Raw genomic sequence first — 26,990 nt, forward strand, 5'->3', positions numbered from 1 at the left:
CTTCCGCTTATCCAGGACCGGGTCGCGGGGGCAGCAGACTCAGCAGAGATGCCCAGACGTCCCTCTCTCCAGACACCTCCTCCAGGGGGAGCCCAAGGCGTTCCCAGGCCAGCCGAGAGACATAGTCCCTCCAGCGTGTCCTGGGCCGTCCCCTGGGCCTCCTCCCGGTGGGACGTGCCTGGAACACCTCCCGAGGAAGGCGTCCAGGAGGCATCCGGTATAGATGCCCGAGCCACCTCAACTGGCTCCTCTCGATGTGGAGGAGCAGCGGCTCTACTCCGAGCTCCTCCCGGATGGCCGAGCTCCTCACCCTATCTCTAAGGGAGTGCCCGGCCACCCTACGGAGGAAGCTCATTTCAGCCGCTTTTATCCGTGATCTCGTTCTTTCGGTCATGACCCAAAGTTCATGGCCATAGGTGAGGGTAGGAACGTAGACCGACCAGTAAATTGAGAGCTTTGCTTTTCGGCTCAGCTCTCTCTTCACCACAATGGACCGGCACAGCGCCCCCATTACTGTGGCAGCCGCACCGATCCGTCTGTCGATCTCCCGCTCCATTCTTCCCTCACTCGTGAACAAGACCCCGAGATACTTAAACTCCTCCACTTGAGGCAGGAACTCCCCTCCAACCTGAAGAGGACAAGCCACCCTTTTCCGGTCGAGTACCATGGCCTCGGACTTGGAGGAGCTGATCCTCATCCCAGCCGCTTCACACTCGGCTGCGAACTGCCACAGCGCATGCTGTATGTCTTGGCTAGAGGGGGCCAGCAGGACCACGTCATCCGCAAAAAGAAGAGACGAAATCCACTGGTCCCCAAACCAGACCCCCTCCGGCCCTTGGCTGCGTCTAGAAATCCTGTCCATAAAAGTTATGAACAGGACCGGCGACAAAGGGCAGCCCTGCCGGAGTCCAACATGCACTGGGAACAGGTCCGACTTAGTGCCGGCAATGCGGACCAAACTCCTGCTCCGCTCGTACAGGGACCGGATGGCCCCTAATAAAGGGCCCCCGATTCCATACTCCTGGAGCACCCCCCACAGGGCATCACGAGGGACACAGTCGAATGCCTTCTCCAGGTCCACAAAACACATGTGAACCGGTTGGGCAAACTCCCATGAACCCTCAAGCACCCTGTAGAGGGTATAGAGCTGGTCCAGTGTTCCACGGCTGGGACGAAAACCACACTGTTCCTCCTGAAGCCGAGGTTCGACTATCGGTCGGACTCTCCTCTCCAATACCCTGGCGTAGGCCTTACCAGGGAGGTTGAGGAGTGTGATCCCCCTGTAGTTGGAACACACCCTCCGGTCCCCCTTCTTATAAAGGGGGACCACCACCCCAGTCTGCCAGTCCAGAGGCACTGTCCCCGACCGCCACGCAATGTTGAAGAGGCGTGTCAACCATGACAGCCCTACAACATCCAGACACTTGAGGTACTCAGGGCGGATCTCATCCACCCCCGAAGCCTTGCCACCGCGGAGCTTTTTAACCACCTCGGTGACTTCAGCCTGGGTGATGAAAGAGTCCAACCCCGAGTCCCCAGCCTCTGTTTCCACCACGGAATGCGTGATGGCAGGATTGAGGAGATCCTCGAAGTACTCCTTCCACCGCCCGATAATGTCCTCAGTCGAGGTCAGCAGTCTCCTGCCCCCACTATAAACAGTGTTGGCAAAGCACTGCTTCCCCCTCCTGAGGCACCGGACGGTTTGCCAGAATCGCTTCGAGGCCAACCGGTAGTCCTTCTCCATGGCCTCATCGAACTCTTCCCAGGCCCGAGTTTTTGCCTCTGCCACAGCCCGGGCCGCAGCACGCTTGGCCTCACGGTACCCATCAGCCGCCTCAGGCGTCCCACAAGCCAACCACAGCCGATAGGACTCCTTCTCCAGCTTAACAGCATCCCTTACTGCCGGTGTCCAGCAATCCACCGGGTTCTGGGATTGCCGCCACGACAGGCACCGCAGACCTTACGGCCGCAGCTATGGGCAGCAGCATCGACAATAGATGCAGAGAACATGGTCCACTCGGACTCTATGTCTCCAACATCCCCCGGGATCTGGTCGAAGCTCTCCCAGAGGTGGGAGTTGAATACATCCCTGGCCGAGGGCTCCGCCAGGCGTTCCCAGCAGACCCTCACTATGCGCTTGGGCCTGCCAAGTCTGTCTGGCTTTCTCCTCCTCCAGCGGATCCAACTCACCACCAGGTGATGATCAGTGGACAGCTCAGCCCCTCTCTTCACCCGAGTGTCCAAAACATGCGGCCGAAGGTCTGATGATACGACAACAAAGTCGATCATCGACCTCCTGCCTAGGGTGTCCTGGTGCCAAGTGCACTGATGGACACCCTTATGTTTGAACATGGTGTTCGTTATGGACAATCCGTGACTAGCACAGAAGTCCAATAACAAAACACCACTCGGATTCAGATCGGGGAGGCCATTCCTCCCGATCACGCCTCTCCAGGTGTCACTGTCGTTCCCCACGTGGGCGTTGAAGTCCCCCAGCAGAATAATGGAGTCCCCGGGAGGGGCACTATCCAGCACCCCCGACAGGGACGCCAAGAAGGCAGGATACTCTGCACTACCACTCGGCCCATAGGCTGAAATGATAGTCAGAGACCTCTCCCCAACCCGAAGGCGCAGGGATACAACCCTGTCATCCACTGGGGTAAACCCCAACACGAGACAGCTGAGCTGGGGGGCACAAGCAAACCCACACCAGAGTAGAAGAGAGTCCAACCCCTCTCAAGGAGATGGGTTCCAGAGCCCACGCTGTGCGTGGAGGCGAGCCCGACTATTTCTAGTCGATATCTCTCGACCTCCCGCACAAGCTCAGGCTCCTTCCCCCCCCAGCGAGGTGACATTCCACGTCCCTAGAGCCAGCCTAAGCATCCGGGGATCGGGCCGCTGAGGTCTCCACCTTTGTCCGCCACCCAATCCTCTTTGCACCGGTCCCTCACGGTTCCCCCTGCAGGTGGTGGGCCCACTGGGGGATGGCCTCGCGTCTCTCGTTCAGGCTTGGCCCGGCCGGGTCCCGCGAGGAGCAACCCGGCCACCAGGCGCTCTCCGACGAGTCCCGACCCCAGGCCTGGCTCCAGGGTGGGACCCCGGCTCTGCCGTACCGGGCGACGTCACGTGCCTCGATATTTTGTTCTTCATGAGGGGTTCTTGAACCATTCTTTGTCTGACCCATCACCTAGAGCCTGTTTGCCATGGGAGACCCTACCAGGGGCATTTAGGCCCCAGACAACATAGCCTCTAGGATCATTTGAGCACTCAAACCCCTCCACCACGTTAAGGTGACGGTTCAAATGTTTAAGTCTATTTTGTATTTTCTTCACCTAAAATAACTTTTAGTTTAAGTGTTTTAGTCTCTTCTGATCATGTATAAAGAGTTATACATCCCCATTTAATGTCGCCACAACAGCTTTAATTAGCTGAGTTTAATAAATAGATGCACCCAAGCGTAAAAGTCACTGCATGTTTGTAGTGCTATCAAATTCAAATAAAATCAACATTTTTTCCTAACTTTTCCTAAATTTGGAGGGGTTTTTAATTTTACTACAACTTTTTTTGAAAGCTTGTTGTCAGGGAAAATCTCAATTCCATTTAAAAAAACTGTGCACCATGCAATTGTACCAGTGGCCCACATTTGACCAATCTTGAATCAAGTCTCAGGCTGCACAAAGTCATTCTTAGTGCCGGAATGGCCCAAACGCCTCACATCTAAACAAATCTTCCAGGATTGCCCTGTATTTAGCTTGATCAAATCTGCCAAAGTTCCCTGTCCATGCTTAAGAAAGATTTCACCAGAGCATGATGCTGCCACCACCATGTTTAGTGGCAGGGGTAGTGTGTTCAAGGTAAGGGCCAGTGTTGGTTTTCTACCATGCATAGCATTTTGCAAGTCAAAAACATTTTGGTCTAATCTGGCCAGAATACCTTCTTCCACATATTTGCTGTGTTCCCTACATGGCCTGTGGCAAATTGCACATGGGACTTCTTATGGCTTTTTTTTTCAACAATGGGTTTCTTCTTGCTTTTTTCCATAAAGGCCAGATTTGTTGGCTTCTTCTATGATTTGTGGTTTTTTTTTTTCATTAGGTCTGTCAGGAAGTAAGGACAGCAATGTCCTGATAGGTTTGCATTCTACTGGATTTTAAATTTTAAAAAGAGGTTGACTATTTACTAATTTGGTGACTTCTAAAGCACTGGATGTTACATGTATGCTGAAATTCAATAGGCATGAACACTTATCCAAGGCACTGAACATATCTCATGCCCACTGTGTTTTTGTATTGATTCTGCTGTTTGGGAGCTGCTCAAAGGAGATGGCTCCGGTTGGAAAAACAGACCTGCTGGTGTCCAGAGGAGACTGAAAGGAATGCACAGTCAGAGAAGTTCATAGCCTGAATGGATCGGACCGTCCCTGCAAATCACAATTCAATACCAAGAAGCAATGCGCTACAGCTATTTGAGCAAAACCTCCAGATGTTCCTTTCAGCAGGGAAGACAGCCTTTGTGACACATTGGTCTCTGTGCATGTGTGTGTCTGTCTATTACTTATTCAACAGTCATCCATCCTTTTCTTCCTTCACTGTAAGAGGGTGTGCTATCAAGCTCTATTGTTTCTATTCAATTAGCTGTCATTACCAATGGCAGTTTGATTACTGAGTTCATTTGGCTGGTGAAGAACAACGGAGGCAGCAAGATGTCTTTTCATTCATCCTGCTACCAATATTGTCTTTCTCACTGGAGAGAATTAAATGGGGCTTGTCTGTGAGGAATGAGGTGAATGCAGCAACAACAATGCAATGCCTGATTCTTTTGGACAGCCCGATGTCCACAAATGCCAAAGGACACAAAACTACGAGAACAGGATATAAACAGCATATCCTTTAGAAATGAACAACCTTCACTATCAGCACAAGAAATCAAATGCTGAGTTACATTGATTTCACAACTTTAATGAGAACCATGCAATTAGACTAAATTCATGGGGCCGTAAGACTAACATTAAGAGTTCAGCCTCTGTGAATGGCATGGGCCACTAGAATCCATAACTGATCTATTTAATGGGCTGCTAAAATGGAAAGAAACATTTCAAGAAATGATTCATTCATCATTAATACCCATGCCTGTCTAACCTTACAGCTTTATAAACACACGGCCGTGTTTAAAATAATAGCAATATGAGCTAAAAAGTGAGTCAAAATGAAAATTCTTATGTTAGCTTTTATTTTCATACACAAAAATGCATTGGAGCACTTTTATTCCTAAAACACATAGAAAAATGTATAATTTGTTATTATTACACAAAAGTTAGGAAAATGATTTTTAGACTGTTCAAAAATTAGATGTCAGCATTATAAACTTCAACCTTTTCTGTTTAAACCTAAATATGCTTAAAGATTTAGCTACTGAGTGCATTACTGAACTAATGTCTAGCATTACACTGTTTCTGAGAACTGCTTCACATCTGTTTTAAATGGAGTCAGAAAACTTCTGGCACTTGTTAACAGGTATTTCAGCCCACCTGCATTTCTTGGTTTTGTCACAGAAACACATATTGGATCAGTCAGAGGATTGGGCAGGCTACTCAAAAAGCTTAATCTTGTTTGTCTGTAACCAAGACGATGCTCACTTATCGGTGTGTTTGGGATTGCTGTCTTGTTGAAAAACCAATGCCAGGGCATTTCCTTTTCTACATAAGGTAACACGATTTCTTCATTTATTCAAACTGATCCATGATCCCTAATATAGGAGAAATAGGCCCAATATGTGCCACATGCTTCATTGTCTCAACAGTGTACTGTGGCTCAAAATTAGAGCTTGGGGGTCGTCTGACAAACTGTCTGTGGACCTTAGGGGGGTAAATGTGTTCTTTGGCGAATTGCCTTCAACATGTTGTATTTACAACACTGGAACTTTGTGGGGGCTCCTTGGTGATAGCTTGGCTTCACAGAGACGTCTTCCTATTATTACAGTACTAACAGAGAACTGCAGATCTTCCTTGACCACCCTAGAGCTGATCATTAGCTGAGTTTTTGCCACTTCAGCTGTTTTTAAATCCTTTCAATTTGAGTTTAAATTTTTCTTTCATGCACTTTCTGGTTTTGGTTTCCATTTTAAAGCATTTGGGGTCCATTTAACAGAGCAGGCTAACACTTTCTGCACTTCTTTATATGTTTTTCCCTCTCTAATCAGCTTTCTAATCGTAGTTGTAGGGAATATGATTATTGATTAATTAATATTAATCAAGAATCATAATTTTAAATAATAATTTGAAAAATATAAATTTCTTAACCAAAAATCATCACTTACAAATATAAATCTGATATATCCTCTGGTGTTGTGATTATGGGCTCAAAGCTCATTAATAATTACAAATTATTAACCAAAACCACAAACTGTCACTGTTTATTCAACCGCTTCACCGAAGGTGGGGAAACTTCGACCTTGTTTTGACAGATAAATCTCTCTTGCACGAAATAAACACAGACGCTTCTCTTAATTATATATATGAAGATTTATTGAAGCCAAATAATCCTGATATACCATTATTCCGGTCCAAAACCTTCACCTAACTAACAAGCACCGTTCTACACAAAGGGAATAAAAATGACTACCTAACAATAATAATAAAATAAAAATATATATATGCATTTAGTGTCTATGAAGATCAAACCAGCAGTTTATGGACAAAATGTGTAATTTGGGTTAAATGGGAAGAAATCCTCCTGTCGTGTTGATGTCTCGATTGCAGCGATCAGCTGATGAAACGGTGGGGCCACGCCCCTTTAGCCATAATCAGCTGAACGCCCCAAATCTTGACAAAGGGTCATAAAACTCTTGAGGCGGGAACCCAGTGGAAAATTTTCAGCAATAAAACTGGAACAAAGAGTGGTTGGGCGAGGCCCAGACCGCAGCTGCCTTGAATGAAAAACTTTTAAAAGTCCAACTTCTAACTCCTGGCTGATTTGGGATCAGCCGGACAAACATTAACCACGGTTCCGCAGCAAATCAAAACACAGCTCAGCATAACATAATTCAATCAGTATTGCATGCAACAAGTTAATACCTTAGATTAACTACTGGTGATCCTACATCACCTTAACTGCCTCATCCTGCCCAGACTTCTAAATGCACCTATCCGGTTTAATATGAAAAGAACGAAATTACTTTGAAGTTGATTTCTTTTCTCCACAGGTTGAGGATGGATCAGGTTTGAAGAAAAGGAGGGGAGGGGGATCACGCGTCCGTGATCGAATTAAAGAAAAACGGTAACTTCTCATCCGTCCAGGAGGGGAAAAGATGATGAACCTTTAGTTGACTGCATACACAAGGAGGAAACTCATCTCCTTGGAAATAGAACCTCTGTAGGTTTCTTTTTTACCTCCGCCGGTTGTGGCACGGTCTTCGATCGGCAAATAAATCCTCTGATCTTCTCGTATCAGACAGATTTCCAGCTTTCAAGCTCTTCCGGGAATGGCCTTGTGGAGCAAAAGTTCACCTGCGAGCTATTGTCTCTCCAGAAATGCGCCTCCTATACGCTGTCCTGCGACAGGCGGAAATGGCCCCAAGACTATGCATCTCAGCTGATTTATACTTCCAGTGACGTCAGAGCTGCGACGTCTGTTGAGCTGTGTCAAAATGTGCGACCAAATGGATGGCCCCAACATAGTACACTGAACAATTTGTGGAGCGAATCATTTCACTCCGATTTTTCAGAGCCATATGCTATAATGGAGTTATAATAAAAAATAAATTTGAGGTAGTTTACCTTACACCAAACGAGAAAGAAAATAAACCAAAACGTTTGTTCAACTTGTCAGAATCTGTCAGTGTTAGGTTTTGGGTTTGAGTTCTGTTTGCCTACAATGTTCTTCACTTACTTTATTTCAGTTCATTTAGGCTCACTAGATTCATTCTGTTTAGTTTTTGTTACTTGCCTGGTTAGATGTGTTTATATTTTCCTTATGGATCTGGTTCCCCCTTGTTAAGGTTCTTTAGTTAGTTGACTTGAGTTCAATTAGATGTTTTTCTGTTACCTTCCTGCTCATTTGTGTTAATTAGTAAATCTCCCTCAGTATTCTTTAGGCTCCCTTCCACCATGTTTTTCTGCATGTTGGTTCCACAAATACTTGCCAAAATATGATACAACCATCTCTTAATCTTTTTGGATTTTAGAAACTTTAGTTTTGATGCTTACCTTTCCTGTTCCTGCTTCATTTCGATGGCTTCATTTGAATTTGCTTGCATTTCCTCAGCTTTAGATCTTCTTGAGCTCTTTCTCTCCACCCTGTCTTCGTCCCGCCTGCCCTTTCCAAACCTACAAAAAGTAGAAGAATCAGAACCATAATAAGAATCTGATTTATTGGCCAACATTGTTGGCACAAGCAAGGACTGACTTCACTTACATGCACACACAGTGTATAGACAAATATAAATGAACAATGGATGAAATAAAATAAAAGCTAAAGAAAAAATATGTGCATATATCTTTTTTTAATAAAAGCATATGCTTTATTTGTTTAACAGAGTAGTCTGCCAAAAATTGCTTGCTCATTAGAGAGACAGCCTGAAGACAAAAACTGTCTCTGTGGTGGCTTGTTTTTGCAAATAGCGCTCGGTAGCACCAACCTGAAGGATGGAGGAAGAAGGACGGGATGCAATTGTTTTCCAACACAGTATAAATATATTTATGAGGGCAATCTCTTTCACTTTATCAGGGTAATTCAGGTGAAACACTTGGTTGAAAATTAAAGTGTCAAACTGTCAGAATGTGTAGGCTGTGTTTGTACTGTGAAGACGATCTCAGAGGGCACCAATTCAATACTGAAATAATAATGTGCCTATTTAATAGAAATAGAAAAAGAATGCATAAAATCATATGAAAAGTAATGCAAACAATATTTTTCCCTCCTCCCTGTTCCCCATTTGCTTAGAAAATTGTGCTTTTATTAGTGTACACTTAGGCATAAATAGTAAAGAAAGGTTAAAGTCAGTTTTTGTTCTAAAGAAAGGATAAGCTGAAAGTTTCCTTTCTGAGCTTCACCATTTCCTTAGAGTGATGGCAACTGTGACAACTCATGAAGTAGTTTCAAGCAGGGAGAACAAAATACCTGCATCCAGGCAAAACAGAAGGAAACTGGCTTTTCACAAACACATGTACACCAGTGTTGCAAACTTTTATGTTTTAATGACAATAATTTGTGATGGCTTAGAAAATGAGGAAGAGGCATGATGTTGATGATTTTAATATTTTTTTGTGGTTGGTAATGTTTGTTTCTGGGTGGTTGAATGACAGAAGAACCTTTAGAAAGGAAAATGGAAAAAGTATTAAGTCCTGGAAAAAAACAGAAAAGCACATAGACTACATTTACCATAGGGGAAATAATAAATGACTCCCCTACCAATTATTTAAGTTTGTTCATTAAAAAAAAAAAGAACAGTGTAACTTTTTATGGTAGTTTTGACTGACTAAAAAGAGAATATAATTTCACCTTGTTTGGGTTTTCGGTTATGATTTGAATCAGAAGGTGAGCGACATATTTGCAAAACATGACATATGGCTGGTCACCAGATTTTTACACATCTCAGGAGAGATTTTGGACCACTCCTCTTTACAGAAACTCTAAAAACCTTTAGGTTTCTTTACTCCTGCTGGCAAATTAAAAGTCTCAGCTCCCTTCACAGATTGTAAGTAGGACAGGTCTATAGCCTGGCTAGGCCACTCAGTAAGCTGACTGTGTTTTTTCTTGAGATACTACTTTGTTGCCTTGTTGATCTGTTTTGTGATTTTATCATACTGGAAGACCCATCCACAACCCATCTTCAGTGTTTCGTTTAAAGGAAGAAGATTCTGATCCAAGATTATATTGCACATGACCACTGGCTTCTCAATAGTGTCCCTTGCAGGGACTTTTAGCCTTTACCCAGGATTTTGAAAGGCTTCTGCACGTTACACCACAATTTTACCCAAGTAATTCCAACCTTCCAGGTCCAAACTTTCCCAGATAAAATGTCCTGGTGTAGAGCCAGGACTTTCCGGCTACCCCTGGACTGTTGAGAGGCAGGTTGTGTGCTGAGCAACGATGATTGGTAGACATTTAGTTGCAGTGTTTCGACTTCCGGTCACCTGCCATATTTAAGACCTGTATGTTGATGTTTTTTACTTTATACAAAAAGCATACTTTTTGTAATCAAGAATGGACTAAAGAAAAGGTGTAGTGCATGTCTAACCCTAACCCGTGTCTATTCCTCCAAACTCCGCGGACTGAGTTAATGCCAAAGATCTCAACTGTATCTCATCTCACCACATCACCTTCTCCAAAGTATTTTATGAATCATTTAAGTTCAATGGAAAACTAAAAGGCCTTATTTCACCACTATTGACTTCTTTTTTGATGTTTTGTGTCGTTCCAACCTAATATTTTGTCACCAAATAAACAGTAAGTGCACTGGCTTTGAATAAAATGTAACAAAATATGACACAGATATGGAAATAATACTCGCCTAAGGTTGTTAAAAGGGGGGAAGCATAGCAAGAAGACAACCCAGCTGTAAACATTGAAGGATAATTGATTTCTGCTAATAAAAGAGCAATGAGGAGAAATACAGCCAGAATACAACTAGGATTTTTTTTTCAGAGACGGAGGAGAGGCAATTAAAAGAATGTTAATACAGTTGTTTGGACACACAAGGGGCTGCAGCAGTACATGTATGAGCCACTTTGGGAAAATTGAGCTGGCTCAGCAGAGAACCTCTGGGCCACTCAGATTGGTATATTGTGTCAATTGTAGCAATTTTGTTTAATATTTAAAATGAAGTGTGTGTTTGGCAGGTGTTAAGCAGAGACGTTTATTTTCTTTGCTATCTTCATTATTATTTTAATTGATTGTTTTTATTGATGCAAGCTAATGTAAACAAACAACAAAGATCCGGGGTTAATTGAGTGTTTCTTTTACACAATGCAACTCAATGTATTTTATATACAGATATTGATTATGATGTTTCAAATAGGGTTTTTTTTTTTAGTGGTCTCACTCACTTTTAGACTGTGAAAGCATTAAGCCCTGCAGTTTTCAATCCCTGTGGTGTTTTGCTTCAAGTTTATTTTTACCTTCCTCATAGCAGAGCTTTTGTTGACAGTTTGAAAACTTTCTCTGAAAGCTAAAAAATTACATCAGACAAGGCTTGACTTTTAGGAGACTGAAGCAGATATATTCATGGGATGGGAGGCTGCTTCCCTAATGAATGTTCCTTGTTCTACTTTACATTACAACAACATGGATCTTGCAAATATTATTTCAGCACTTTGACAGATTAAGCTAAGCAAGACCTCGGGCATGTAGCAGCTGCATATGAACGGGTATTCCCATACCTATTGTGTCCTGAAAGGGGAACAGATCAAAGCGCAAGAGAAGGAAAGGGAAAATAAAAAGGCAATTTAGGAAATTTGCTGTTTCACTGACAACAAAGTGAGCCTTTTACTTTGGTAGTCTGAGGTATGTCAGTATGAAACACTGTGGAACAGAATGAGCATCCAAGACTTTACCTACAGATCATTTAATATGTATTATTCTCTCACCCAGATACATAGAGATTCAAAACAGTGTTCACACAAAAACTGTACCTAATGCCACCCAGTTAATACGTTTCAGATGAGAAGAAGCGGCTCTGTAAAACTCAGTCAAATGGCACAGTAACATATACCTATGCTGGTTTATGAACAAAGATATTGATGATGGGCTTGAGGCTAAATAATAGGATATTATTTGGAAGCTGCATCTAATGCTTGAGTGCCAATTAATTATCTATGGCAAATGTTGCTGTTTGTGAAACAACATAAAACATCTCTACTTGAGTTACCTTAATAATATACTATTTAAATACAGATGAGAACAAAAAACATTAAAGCACATCATATAGATACATTATTGAGCACAAGCTTCATGTTAGCTGTTTTAAACATTCCCAAAGCAGTTTTGAACTGTTTGTGACCATTGTTTAGGTTTCATTCCCCAGGCTGATGATTTGAGGTTAAATTAAAGAGTTAGGAGTGGGTCGTCTGTCTTTATTATTCCATATACTCTGTGCAATGCACCAGCACAAGTGGTGCATTGCACAGCCCCACAGAGTAATGTTGCCACTACCATGCTTGACTGGTTTTAAAACAGAAAAACCAAGCCAGCATTAAGCTTTTTAATTGGCCCTGACTTTAAATATACTTAAAATGTGTCAACTATGCTTAAAAGTTGGGTCGAGCATCCAAAAAAAATTTGCTTGATGATGTTTACAGAAAGTGTGTGGTCAAGGTGCATTTAATCAAATATTAGTGGGAATGTATGGCTATATTTGAGCCTATGTATAATTCTGATCACCTGTGGATTCACGAAAATCCATCATAAATTAAAATTTCTGCCCCTAATGCCCATTTTTACTGATAATTTAAGTTGTCTGCCGCGTGATTATTTAATATGACAAAAAATTTAATTCTGATTACTATCAGTTCGAAATCAACATGCGATTTCTTGTAAATGTGAAAACATTTGTCAGGCACTGTATGTGTTGGCCACATTGAACAGGACAAATGATTAGGATAAACACTGTAATAAATTTAAGATGTTCCATCTAAATGTCTTGAATATTACATCTATTATTTTTTTTCAATAAAATGTTTTTAGATACTCATTGACACTTGGCATGTTAGTGATGAACTGAATGTCAGTGAATATGTAATTTATCCAGCATGATACATAGTCATACATCGCAGAAAACAGAAGGGTTTATACAACCAGAACTGGGTGCCTGATACATCATCTCTATTGACTTATAAACTAATAGGTTGTCAAGGCTCTTTTACATCAGAGAAGTAAAAAGACAGAATTTCTAAAGACAGAGAAAAAATAAATTATGCAAAGCCAGTTTGATTTGTATAATCATTTAATCTGGGGAGTGGATTTAAGAGCAGCTAATCTATTTTGACATATTCTGTAAGGACTTGAGTGTAGTTCAGGGTTACTGAGTTAGGGAGAAACAAAAGCAGAAGCTGCACCCTATTTCTATCCTCTAAATGTGTGGGCTTCGACAGGATATAAAAGGATGTAAAATACCACCAGGTTTAACCTGAAATGATGCACTCACTCAAAGTGTTAAAGTATTTGCCATTATTCAAATTTGTAAATGGAACCACGTAAGTTACAGAGAAACTTCAATTTGAGTAGGCGATGAGAAGGTAATTTCAAGGGCAGACAGTGAGAATCATTATGGTTTCGGCTCGGCCAACCTGAAACTTAATCTATAACTCCCATGACAAAGTCCTCCACAGAGGTCTGATGTGGTGTTTGAACACCCATCCCTTGAAAGTGTGCTGGTGGCACTCAAGAAGAAAATAAATAACTCTTCTCCCACCTTCAAATTTTATCTGCTGTAAAGACCCATTAAACCTGTATTTTCTCAAAGAGAAAAACAAAGATACTATCTATATGTTAATGGAAGGCACATCAGAAAGTTAGGACAAGCACACAAAAACACAAGTAAAAACTCATAACTTCTTAAATTTCTGTCCAATACAATGACATGGCAGGTAAAGAAGACTGGATCACTTCCAGATAGCATTGCTGTTGGGCAGCACATTGTGAAAAGAATGTGATTTTTAAATGTGCCCTTTAACTTGGGATGTACACACAAACTAATCTCACAATACTCCCTGTTGAGTAGTAAGCACCACAGCACCAAACTCCACCACTTTTAAATGCTTATTTGGTCAAATACAGCAATGGTAACAGAGTGACAGACAAAATACAAACATTCGTCAACACTGACAGCATAATGTGACTGGTTAGCTGATAACATCACTAGGCATTTGCTTTACAGCTTGCTTCCTCTAAATGCTAATCTGATGGGCAGTTTCATACCTTTCTAACTAATCTGGACTGCATTCGATCACCTCAATTTCACTATCAAAAATCTTTATTGTGCATTCACACCGAACATGATTCCAGCAAATTTTTCACCTCATTCACGTGATGTTGCTCGCCTGACATTTTGCCAGCAATTCGCTTGGCCAGCGGACACACAACTGAGTAGGCAACAACGCTCCACTCGCTTCACCGCATCATCAAATAGGCAGAGTTTCTATCTGCTGCTTGCTGGTTTGAATTCAACATGAAGCTAGTCACGGTCCTTTTTTTATGGAAAAGATAAAATCTCGATTGCCGGCATCGACATCCCTGTGTTCACCAGATTCTCCAGAGACGGAACCAGTTTGGAGAGTACCACCACCTACTCCAGGAGCTACATCTGGATGACGGTCCCTTTCAGCAGTACTTCCGTCTATCCAGGACCCAGTTTGAGGACCTGCTGTCCCGCATTGGGGGACGAATCATCCTCCGGGACACCAACTACAAGTGGTGCATCCCGGCTGCAGAACCCCTGTCCTTCTGTCTTTGATGAGTAAATAAATCTCAGATCAATAGAAAAAACAGCCAAATTGAACTGTCCACATCTTTTAAATATAATAAAACTTTTGGTGCTTAAACATATGGACAAGGACTGCCAAAATACACCAGGCAAGAGCTGACATGGCAACAGAATGTAGCATGGTAGCCATAATTCAATTTCAATTCAATTCAAAAATACTTTATTAATCCCAAAGCATTAAACACTGAATAATTTTGTAGTTTAAATAACGGCTGATCGGCGACCTAGAAATCAGGCTTGCTGACATATGCATCTAAAAATGAAACACTTATGAATAAAATATCATTTCCTACATGAACATAAATGTACCCTGAGCAACTGCTGTGAGTTTCATACATGTATGACAACTTTCAGTTTCAAAGAAAAGTTTAGATTTTTCAACTGCAGCAAAACATTCTTCGCGTCCATCGTTGGTTTCGATTCGCTCTCGCTTCGGTCTATTTGCCCTAATCCCATCGCTCACAGAAACGTGTACTCCGCATCACTTTGCATCGTTTCGCTCCTGAACACGCCTCTATATAGGGATAACGTGTAAACCACTCGCTCCGGTCGCTTCATTTGTATTCAGTCTGAACGCACCATCAGACTGAAGGTTTAACTCTGGTTGCAATTGGGATAACAGTCCAAGCCGTGCACAGCTGACAGGGTTGTCAGATTAATACTCAGTATCATAATTTGCTGAAATAATCATACTATTTGCTGAAGCTTTCAAATCTCATGAGCAACATGCCCTAATATCAATCTGTTTACATCACAATATTCCAAATTCCTTTACCTATTAGCTGATCTTTTTATTTTTTTACTTTTCTTAATGGTTGCCTTGTACCTCATTGCTCACTATCAATGTAGTGGACTGTAATTACATACATTGATGTGAGACATGTTGAATTAAATAAGGAATATCTAATCAAATATGAACTGGATAATTTTACACAGAACAGAGATTCTTTAAAACCAAGTTTGAGAGGAGCACCAGAAAATTAGACATACAATCAACATAAAAAGGACCCGAATTAAATTGTTCTACACTGATTACAGATTCTTTAAAATCCTGTTTGTGACCTGTGAGACCTTATATCTAATTGCGGAAGGGGGATTTCTAGTTAAAAAAATTATTGTTTAATTTATGCGCCATGTCATCTTGTCTCATTCTTGTAAATGATTCCTTTGAATCTAGATCATAGCAGACTCTATCAACTCATGTCATGAGTGGATGCATAGCTACAGCCTATAACATTTTAAATACCTTTTTTAACAGTTGAAGTTTAAAAGCCTACTGAGGCAAATGTTGTCCTATACTATAGTTTAAAGTACTTATAACACAATGCCAAAGAAAGTGCTGGTGTAACCAGGACAACTAGTTTTTTTTCTAGTTGTCTATAGAGTTGTCTCTATATTTTAGCTTTTGCATAAAACAAACAAAAGTCCATTTATTTAAAATACATCTATAAATTAAAACGTTCATACTGTAAAATGATATCTTTACTCAGGGTTATAATTCCATGGTAATCTCGGAATATAGTTAGATTGCTGCCTATTAGCAAGACTGAAGGATTCCTCTGTCCTCTTGACTCGCTATGTGTTGAAACAACTGTGGTAAATCAAAACTATAGTCAAATAGAGACGAAAAGCAAAAAATAAAAAATAAAAATTTCTGAAGCATCATACAATGAGCAAGTTGTAGTTAACATAAATCATAGGAACATTTAATAATACAAAATGTCCTTGATGTAATGTTGTCACTATTTGCTTTCCTGGCACGGCAAGTTTGATAAAAATAGGAGGTCGTCTTAATGTACCAACCAGCAGACACTTGTCTTTTTCATGTGGAATTGATTATCTGAGCTTTTTCTGGTTTGCCAGACTTCTTCCCAACAAGAGACTGGAATTTGACATATGACAAGACAATCAACTTCAATCTGAGATGTATCTTTCAATATATGAGACACAGAGGCTGACATGAAAAACTGCCTTTCAGAAAAAGGAAAAATCTTATTTGACTGGACAAGAATTCAACATCTGAGACTATAGGGATTTCAACCCTGGCAAGGGCCAAGGATGTGAGCAAACTCAACCAAATGATTTCTAAAGAAGCAGTGGGCTGGACTTGTTGATTGGCTCCAGCTTTGGAGGGAAGTTTGTCTAAAGTCTTTCAGCAGTAAAGTGAAAACAATAGGGAGAAAAAATATGAGGTTGAGAAACAAAATGGTTTTTCCTGGGTGGGAAAGCGGTGTCATATGCACCGTGGAGGCATGACATACATTTATTCATGACATCAGAGTCCCAGTAAGGGGGCGACGACACGGGTGAATTGAAGGAAAAATGATTCTCACCACAAACTTCTATGCCTCTTAGGTTTTCCAGCTGAGCAGAAATGAGACTGTAATGTTGTATGTCTCTCAGTTTTAGAAACATTACATGTGGTCTTTCACCATAGAAAGCATACTGAAAAAGAAAAATTTTTTAGGTGTGTGCATTGTGTGTCAACTCACATTATTGTATTTAAATGCCCTATTTCTACACAAATATCCCTCCTCCGACCAACCTGTTTACATAGAAAGGAAGATTTTCTGGCAGGTGCATGGTTGTTGTTGCTGTACCTCACTGTTATAAAATTGTTTGTTGCCTTGAATGTTTTTCAGCCATGTCTATCATTGCTTCATGTTATTTCTGTTCCCCTCTGTCAGGTCTGCTTCCATCTGGTTCGATCTTCCATCTTCAAGCTTCTCTTTTAAAAGCAATCTTTCTGAGCTGTTCAGTTTTTGATTTCATGCTTGCAAGTGTGTCCAATGGCTTGTTCAACAACTACATTCCATTGGCGGTCAGGTTGTCTAGCAGGCCTAGGCAACCAAAGACAAGCAGAGCTTCATAAACATTTCTTATACCCGCATCCAACATCCCTAAAGGAAGATGAGATAAAGACAAAATAGTCTGGGCCAAAATATGTGTGGAGAATTCTCCGTCACATTGAGCCGCAGGGTTGTTATTGTGTGGTATCCCAGCCGATGGTTATGGGTGTCCGCAATGTTTCTTTTTTTAGTAATATTTGTGAAAACATGTGCTGAGGCGGGTATGGTGGAAAAGAAAAAAATTCTAGCGTTCCAGTTAATCCGCTCGTATTGAGAGATGTTTTTTTCTAGCCACAGAGACCCGACAGAAAAGAGATAAACAGAACTGCAGCAACATCTGAGGCTGAAATTACATCAGCGCGAATAGCTGAGGATGTTCTCTGCCTTTAAACTAACAGCAATCACTATCAAAGAGATTGTTAAACTGAAGAAGTGCAAGTTTATTAGTGTGTATGTGGGGGAGGTCTGTCTAAAGTTTGCAACTTGTAAGTTTGAGCATTTGCAAGCTAGAGACTACCTCAGTCTTCTACTTACTCTACTAATTATTTACACTTAAAGAAAAGACAAATATGTATATTTTTCTTTGTGTGCTAGCTTGTATCTTGATGAAGGGGGAGCCTAGCTTTTTCATATTTCAAACAGGCTGAGCGATACTAAGGATATGGCCCAGCCCAATATTATTGCCTGTAATGTTTCCCATAAATCATTGCATCGTGTGTGTACATACATATGCGATGAGGGCAGGGCTGTTTTTGTAGACACTTAAAGAAATGTTTTAAATCTCTGACACCCCTGATTAAAGCCCCTCATTACAACACAAACAAACAGTCTGATTGCATTCATAAATCCATTTGTTGAAGCATATGAGTACAGTGAGGTGGAGTTTCTGAAGGACAATCTCCAATGAAACATTTAGGCAACCTATTTATGCTCAGGTATCAAGGCAGGTTTTGTGTGTGCAATTTATTATTAAATTGTTTGAAAAAGTATTAATTTCAAAACAATTTGTCACAGTACAAGCACAAACTTAAATGTAGAGTTTTATGTGATGCACTAACACAATGTAGTGTATAATTGGAGTGGAAGGAAAACAATACATGGTTTTGAATGTGTTATTATAAATAAGAATCAGTAGTGTACATTTGTATTCAGCCCTAATTTAGTTTGATACTCCTAAATAAAATTAATTGTAACTGCCTTACAAGTCACCTAAATAGAAAAGAGAGTTCAACTGTATACAGAGTGAAGCAGCAGCACCACACTGGCTGAACACCCCATTCTCCAGGACTGTGGCCTCCAAGTCCGGCCTGCAACAGCCATCCACCACCAGGCCCAGGTACCTGGTACCAATACCTCCCCGCCGCTCTACTTCACCTCAGATCTCCACAACTTTAAAAACTACCTATGTCTGACATCTGGATCAGATTGGCAATACCTAACTCCATCCCTTCTATCTCGTCCTGTCGCAATCAAACTTCCTCCTCCCATGCATTCCTGATGGGCCATTTGAATTACTACAGCTGCCTGTGTCCTCAACTAGAATTTTGCCACATGGCTTAAACACAAGCATTCATCTCTTAGATAACAGAAGAGTCTGCTTCTCACTTTTAGGTGGTATTCTTTTTTTGGAAAAGAAAACAACTTGTTAATAGTTTCTTTGCAAGTTGTCTCAGAGGTAGATGAATCTTACACAAAACATTGTTGCTAATTGATTTGGTAATTAAATTAGATCTGCTTTTACCTCAACCAAAACATATCCATTGATATGTAAACAAAAGAGCATTTCATTAATATAATTCTACAAGATTTCCTCATTATAACTTTGTTTGTTGGGACTCATCTCTTTTGTTGATTCGTGTTTTCAGCAGTTGGTTTGAAATGATTTTCAATCTTGATGAGTCTTGATGAGTCTAGAGACAGTGGCTTTGTGCCACTCAATGGCCTGATTTTTAAATTGCTTGCCTAAAGGAACGGGGGTGGGAGAGGGTAGACCAGCTCTCTGTCTCATAACAGTCAGACTGAAGCACAGGCACGAACGCACATCAGCCCAACCATTGCATGTGAAACCGCTGGAGAACGGAGAAAGCAGAACTGCTGATCCATGATATACATCCCTCCAAGCATTCCGGGGGAGACGGGAGAGGTCTTTCTGTCAATGCAGTGATGAATCTCCAGGGCAGTGGTGAAAGAGGAGGGGATGGGCGGTGTGTGAGGATATATGGAAAGAAAAGAGAGAGGGAGGGAAAGTGATGGTGGACAAAGTGTGGATGAGTAAAAGTAAGAGTCCAAAGGATCTTAAAGATAGTGAATGCACATCGTATGCAGGGTTAAATGAATAACTAGGGACACTTCTCCTCTAAAGCAAAATTAGGCTTCTTAAAATACCTTTAAGAAGACAGATTTATTAAGCTAAAAAGCTGCACACAAAATCTCCAAATGAAAAGTGCAATTGATAAAACAAATGACTAAACCTAAAAGGAATATCTGCCGAATGCTAAATCTGCCATTGCTATTTGAAGAAAGGTAAAATACTTGCTTCATCACACTGGAAGAAAGTGGAAATAAATATTCAACCATTTTGTATGGTACATTTCTCTAAACCTCTAAGCTGTTTAGACCCACTAGGATAGTAAATTGGCAGTGCATTGCTAAAGAATCAATCTCTCTTAAACATTTTCACATTTTATGATGTTATACACCCAAATTTGTGTATTTTAAGTAAAGCTGAAGGAAAATTATGCATTGTCTTAGAAAGATTTTAATAAAGTTTGCTGTGCATGTGTATTCGGCCCCCGGAATCAAAATTTTGTTGAGTAACTTTTAGCTGCAGTTACAGCTGTAAGGCTTTTAGGGATGCAAAATATCTCAAGCTCAGTGAAATCAAGCTTATTGCAAGTGCAATTGTAAAGTCTTGCCACAGATTCTTAAATGGACTTAGATCTGTACTTTGACTGGCCTATTCTGACATATGGTTATGCTCTAAACCATACCATAGTAGAGCTAGTTGCATGTTTAGAGCATTTTTTGCTTGATGGTGGAATCTGCCCAAGTCTCAAGCCTTTTGCAGCCTTCAACAGGTTTTCTTCCAGGATTGTCCTGTATTTAGCTTCATCCACCTTCCTGTAATTTCTGGCCAGCTTCCACACTAGTTTAGGGCAATGTAAAATGCTACTTTTTCTAACAGACATTGTTTTGCATGTGTGCCAAGAAGTTTAATTTTGGTCTCATTGGACCAGAGGACTATCTTGCAAATGTTAGCTATATCCCCTACATTGCCTGTGGGTAGAGGAAACAGCGAGATTTTCCAAGCTTGGGATTGTTTTATAACATATACCTGTTTTAAACTTTGTCAATAATATATTCCTGATCTGTTTAGTGTTCTCCCAATGTTTGTGGTCGTACCTGGACTAAATGTAAAATAGTAAAGCGTATAAATAATTTTGCAAGGCAATGTATGCCACAACAAAATTGTGAAGTGTCCGATGACTTCCAGAAAACCACCTATTCACTAATAGTCTCAACTTGCCTTGATAATAATTTCTGGATGATCCCCACCCCCAGTCTTTCTCTGCTGCTGTACATCATTTTTACCATCTCAACGATGTATTCAACCCCTCTGCCCAAACTCAGAACCTTCACTGGATGGAGGCTTATGTATGGTATCAGAGCAAGAGTCCAATTAAGATTCCTCCATGACACACAGGAAGGAATGACATTTTGATGTAACAAAAAAGAAATCTCACATTCCCTGGCATGCTCCTTAAAGACTGGAGAGAAAAAACAGACATTTTCTCTTAACATGCTGAGCACATGTTGAGGCGGTGACAGAACAAGAGGAATCCAGTTCTTGGATTTAATTGGTTGCCTTTGATGAAAATCAGAAATGTAATTCAATGTTGATTGATATTATCTTTGCAATTCAAAAGCAATTTTCTTAGCTTTTGTTCTTCTTCGCCTTCCCAGTGATTGTCTCTCCCGCAAACTATCTACATTGTATGTCAACGTGTATGCACATGAGGGAACTCTACCAATGGGAAAGGTCATTTCAGCCAAAGGCCTCTGTTTCATTACATTCTGAGCCAAGGAGATCAGTGAGTGGACTAGTAATGACTCCTACTGTAGCAGGCAGCCCACTTCATTTGCATAGCACATAGGAGAAAATAAATAGATTCCCCCATGTGCATTTCTCACCTTTGTCTCCGCAATATCAAACATGCTATGCATTTCTAATTCTGCTTATTGTTTTTTCTTCATAGACGTTTAAAATGGTTTATTACAGAGAATATTAATGGTTCATTCTGTTTTAGAGAAACAAAATGGAATTGTGCCTTTCTCAGTGTACGTATTTTTTTTTATGTTTTCTCATTATTTCAGATCAGCCTGCCTATCCTTGGAGAGACATTTCAGGTTCAGCAGCCTTCCTCACATTATCAAAGAGCTCCAGCCCAAAGTAGGAAATAACATCAAAGTATCTCAACGTCTAAAAAGAAAGTATCAAATAGATTAGGAAAAAGTTAAGAAACACTGGATGTATTCCTTAAAAAACCATAGTAAATGAAAGGAGAGAAGATTGTACAAATAACAGGGAATGAAGAAGTGAGGAGACAAGCTCAAGTGGAACAAAAAGGAACAACAAAGGAGGAGAGAAACAGGATGAGATAGTCTTTGGGTTGACATTTCACTGGGATTGGACCATTAGCAGTTATGGGCCTGGTAGACTATGAAAGAGTTGTACTGCTACACTTAATTTGGGCTCTTTCATAAGACACTTTATGAATTCAGTCATGTTTGCTGCCCTCTGCACGAGACACAGCATGAGAGACATCACTGGATCTCATTTCAGGCCAACAAGATTTCAGATTCAATTAACTCCATCACGCAGTACCACCTCTGTTCTCACACATACAACCTCCCCATGCACACACACACTTATAGAGTGCAGCCCCACCCCTACTCTCCATGCTTCAAGGTCTATCTTGGAGCACTGCATGAGCATTCCAAACCTAATTACTCTAGAGCTGTCTGGTGGAGGCCCAGTGCTGCCCAATCATATTTGCACTGAGTTGCCAAAAGCAGATAAATCCCGGCTGGACAGCATAAGGGAACTGTCTCTCATTTCTTTATGGTGGGTTAGATCACCCCCCCACCCCACAGCATGATACTGCCACCACCATGTTTCACCATGGTGATGGTGTATTCATCAATGTGTCAACAGATTCTCCAACCTGAGATTTGATCTCTGCAGCTCCTCCAGACTAGCCATTTAGGCCTTTTGGCTGATTCCCTGGTTAATGCTTTTCTTGCCTGGTAATTTTGGTTTAGGGGGGTGTCCATATATTATGACCTGGCAGGTTTTAGTTGTGTCATAGTCCAATCACTCTTAGTATATCCAATTTGGTCCTTACTCTTCCTAACATTCTTCCGTTTTCTCAGGTGTACCCCAAGGCTCAGTACTAGGCCCTTTTTTATCATCTACCTCCTTCCCCTTGGTCACATCTTCTGAAAACACAGCATACACTTACACTGTAAGTGTAACACATAACTCTCTATCTCATCTAAACCATCTAAAATCTTACTGCCCTCTTCCCTTTCCAATTGTCTCCAGGAAATCAACAGCAATAAAACTGAAGTCCTCCGAATTGCCACCAAATCTACACTAAACAAAATAAAAAAATTTCCATTAACATTGAAAACGCTTTCATCTCACAGTCCCTTTTGGTAAAGAGCTTACTTCTTGATTACCTCAGAAACATCAACCGTCTTCATCCATCTCTCTCCCCAAACAGCTGCCATTCTTGTCAGTAATGTTAACTTACGTCTTGATTACTGTAATTCACTCCTGTATGATTTTCTCCAAAAAAAAAAAAAAAAATTCACAAGCTACAACTCCTTCAAAATCCTGCTTCTCACTTTCAAGTTCATAACCAGGCTCTGTAATGTAATGTATTCAGGTCCTCTTCCTCCACCCATCTCACAGCCGCTCCTGCCCATCTTAGCACCATGGGGAGTAGGGCCTTCAACCATTCTGCTCTCTACCTTTGCAACAAATTCCCCCTGACATCCATAACATTCAATCACTTTCAACCTTCAAATACAGACTTAAGGCACACCTTTTCAGAATTGCTTATTTAATTTAACACCTATTCAGAGGCTGCGCTAGACTCTGTACCTCCGCCTAACCTCCTTGCTGCCGCTTGCAGAGGGCTGATTACTTGTTCATTCTTCATCTTCCACTGCATTAGTCCCTCTTTTTTCATCTTTTTTATCAACACTATAGTTGTTTTGGGGCTTTTTGAAGAAACTTAGGACACTCAGCTACCGTGACATTTTTCAGAGTGAAGTCAACGAGGCCTACATCAAGTGAGAGAAAAGTTCATTAATGTGGTAACTTGCCACCATGTGGTCAGGGGTGTGAATTGCAATCAGTCAAAATGACAGATGGCCTTTAGATTTTTTTGTCACCTTTTTAAAAAAATCTGTCAAAAACTGAAAATATTTGGTTAACACGACCCCTGCATCAATTTCTTTAAATTCTTTCAATTTTATTTCTACTGCATTGTTAAGTTTCCTTGTTTGTTTTGCTTATATTGCTTGTTTTTAATTGATTGTCTTTGTACGGTATCCTTGAGTATCTAGAAAGGCACCTTGAAATTAAATGAATTATTATTATCTGTTTATAATTTAGGTAACTTCTGAAGGCATTTGGTTGACCTAGATTTCATTTGGGGGTATCAGAGTAAATTCGGACTGAGCACAAGAGCGTGTCACTATTTATTGATGTTTATTTGAAAAAAAAAAGAAAAGAAAACCTTCATTATGTGCACTACTTTGTTATCGTCTGACTTTTAAAATCCATATTAAATATGTTGAGGTTTGTGGTTGTACTGCGACAAAAAGGGAAAAAGGTCAAGGGTTGTAATTAATTTTACATATCACTGGATATCCATGGCAAAAGGAAGCTAATTTGCTCAGTTTACTTTATTCTTATCCAAAGACAAGTTAAAGATCTGATACAGCAGCAACATTCAGCTGTGTTAATGTTTATGCTTGCTTCACCATCCACATTCAAAATGTGTTTTATTACTTTTTATATAATGACTCAATTGTTCAGATAACTCCACATGACACTTATTGCTTCACAGATGCTTCAGCTTGATGCTGATGCTTCATGCTCGCCTTTAATACCTCAGCCCAGACATTCTGATAAGTGAGGCAGAAAAAAAAAGCAGAACAATTATCATTTTCTCTCAGATTACATTCAGCAGATGTCAGTGCTCTGATGTGGAGGCGTCTAATTGCTGTCTTCAAATCAAATGTGGCACAATATTACAATATGCGAGCATGCAAGCGTGTGTTGTTGAAAGCTGAGGGGATTGTGTGTTAAACTGAGAAAGAGCATGTGCAGAAAGCCAAACTAATACATGTGTCATTCAGTATAATAATGATGAACCAAGCTTTTCCATCATCGGTTTTTAACAAACGGATGAGCAGAAAGAATCATGCGGCTGCGCAGGATGAAGCTATCTAGCTACTCACGTGCTACACTTGAGGAAGTCACTCTTTTGGGTATGTTATCCATATTCTAGGCATACTCATGCATATAGAAAAATACACACTTAACGCCTGCTCTGCACAATCCCCAGCACTTCAGGCGTGCTCCTTCACTGCGTAAGAATAATAGGGGCTGAAGGATAGAAAGCATCCCTTCTCTCCAGCTTTCCACACAACACCCTGCCCTCCCGCATCTCTGCACAGCTTTGAGTGGGCCTGCATTTTGTGTGGAGGAGCAGGCAGACGAGGTCCCCCGAGGTAATGCAGGGTAGGAGGGCGAGGAAAGGGGAGGGAGCTCACAACTGTCACACTAAGCTCCAATGTTGGCTGATGGCTCTGCATGAGGCATGCCACTTATCAGATTGGTGGGGAGGGTAGTAAGGGGGTGGGAGGGATGGAGGGTGAGTGGAGGGTGGTTGTGCGTGTTTGTCTGCATGGGTGAGAATACACAGGGGAGAAAGGGTGAAGTTGATGCCAGGCCCTATTAAAACAATCTTTTCATTTTTACATACACAAACAGGCATTACACGCAAGCAGACATGCAAATCTACATGCACCTTGTAACTGCTCACGAACATCCGACATTAAGATGTATAAAACCGCCAGACATCCCCAAACCTTCCTGCAGGCAGACAGTGGCATGATGGTTTGACTGTTAAGGCTTCCCTCTTCTCTCATTCCTCCTCTCCCTTTCCTTTTCATCCTTGGTTTCCATTCTCCCTCGGTGCCCCAGTTCACTCCAGTGCACACGCTCCCTCTCTCCTTCCATCCTATTGTTCCCATCTCTCTGTGGTACCCATTTCCCTACTCAACCCTTCTTTGCATTTTCGCTGGTTTCACCTTCCTGTCTGCTTTTTACTGTGGTGATGTAGAAAAGAAAAAAATGAATTAAATACTAAATGTTTGAATGCATAATAATGGTTTGCATGCTTGCAAATCTAATCTTCATAAATATATATAAGAATTACACATAGGATGGTAACTGTGTACATGCATAACATTTTACATAAGGTACAAAGAGAAGCAGATGAATGCCAAACCATCCCAGAGGGAAAAACACATTTAATAAGAATATATCAATGTTCCTTACCTCTATTCTCAACCACAAAATTTGTTTACAATCAGTCAAGTCCCTTTTAATGTATATGCATAGATTTGAATTGGCAGATTGGGCTTCCTTTTCACTCTTTTGCTCACTACTAGGCTTATCACTTTGGCTCCTAGATATGTAAAGATACTGTTTTTGTGCACAATAATAGAGAAAAAACTATGCAAATTCTCAAAACTTTGGACTTGCCATTTTCTTATGTGAAGGGAGAAAATCTGTCTATATTTGCTAATATGGAAAATGGTTTGAAGTGCTATAAAAACTGTTCACCGCATCTTATAAGCCCCCACCTCTATATCTAACTTTGGAATCAAAGCTTTTCAGATGAAAGGTAAAATGTCTTCAACAAACTATAAAAGAAGTCCTACCTTCAATTCAAACCCATAGTATTTTTACCAATGTATGCAAACATGAAGTGTGCAAGTAAAGAGCTGCTGTAAACAGAGACACATTTAAGATGTACCTTAGAAATTCATGCAGAAAACAAGTGTAATATTTCCACGGAGCGACATGATTTGGTTTTCTGTGTGTGTACCAAACTATCAGTACAATTATCTATGTAGTACTATCTTTGTGAGAACCTGTTTTGATAAAATGCATGTCTCATTTTACAACTTTAAGAAATAAAGGTTATTATTATGGTTGGGCAGAAGCCTTGTATCCCCATTTTGTCCTTTTTGCCTTCCTGTGAGAATTAACTCTATTGACCAATAAATCTCTCTATGGTTCCACTGATAAATGTCCAGTGAAAAGTATGAAGAACTGCATGTGACTCTGACTAAACCATGTGAATCTGAATTTTGAAGCAGGATGGGTTGTTCTTTTGTTGAAAAGTTTTGGAGATACAAGGTTTCTTTCCAACAGCATCATAGTGTTTGGTTAGGGTTGTCCCCCTGCTAAAATGAAAAAGTGCCAACAGATTCTGGGATACACAGACAAGGAGGAAAGTGCAAGGGATCAGCCTCAAAGAAAGGTTTTGATCATACATAGTACAGTCTAACTAT

General features: G+C 40.9%; 1 protein-coding gene across 1 annotated transcript in view; it reads right to left on the reverse strand.

The window, feature by feature from the left end:
- The window catches only part of LOC124858061 (partitioning defective 3 homolog), a 479,264-nt gene that overhangs the window by 125,494 nt on the left and 326,780 nt on the right, over positions 1–26,990 (reverse strand). The window contains exon 20 of the mRNA XM_047349799.1: positions 8,204–8,323. Within this exon, the coding sequence (XP_047205755.1) occupies positions 8,204–8,323 (120 nt within the window). The remainder of the gene's footprint in view (positions 1–8,203; positions 8,324–26,990) is intronic.

Source organism: Girardinichthys multiradiatus, chromosome 21 (genome assembly GCF_021462225.1).
Source record: "Girardinichthys multiradiatus isolate DD_20200921_A chromosome 21, DD_fGirMul_XY1, whole genome shotgun sequence".
Classification (NCBI taxonomy): domain Eukaryota; kingdom Metazoa; phylum Chordata; class Actinopteri; order Cyprinodontiformes; family Goodeidae; genus Girardinichthys; species Girardinichthys multiradiatus.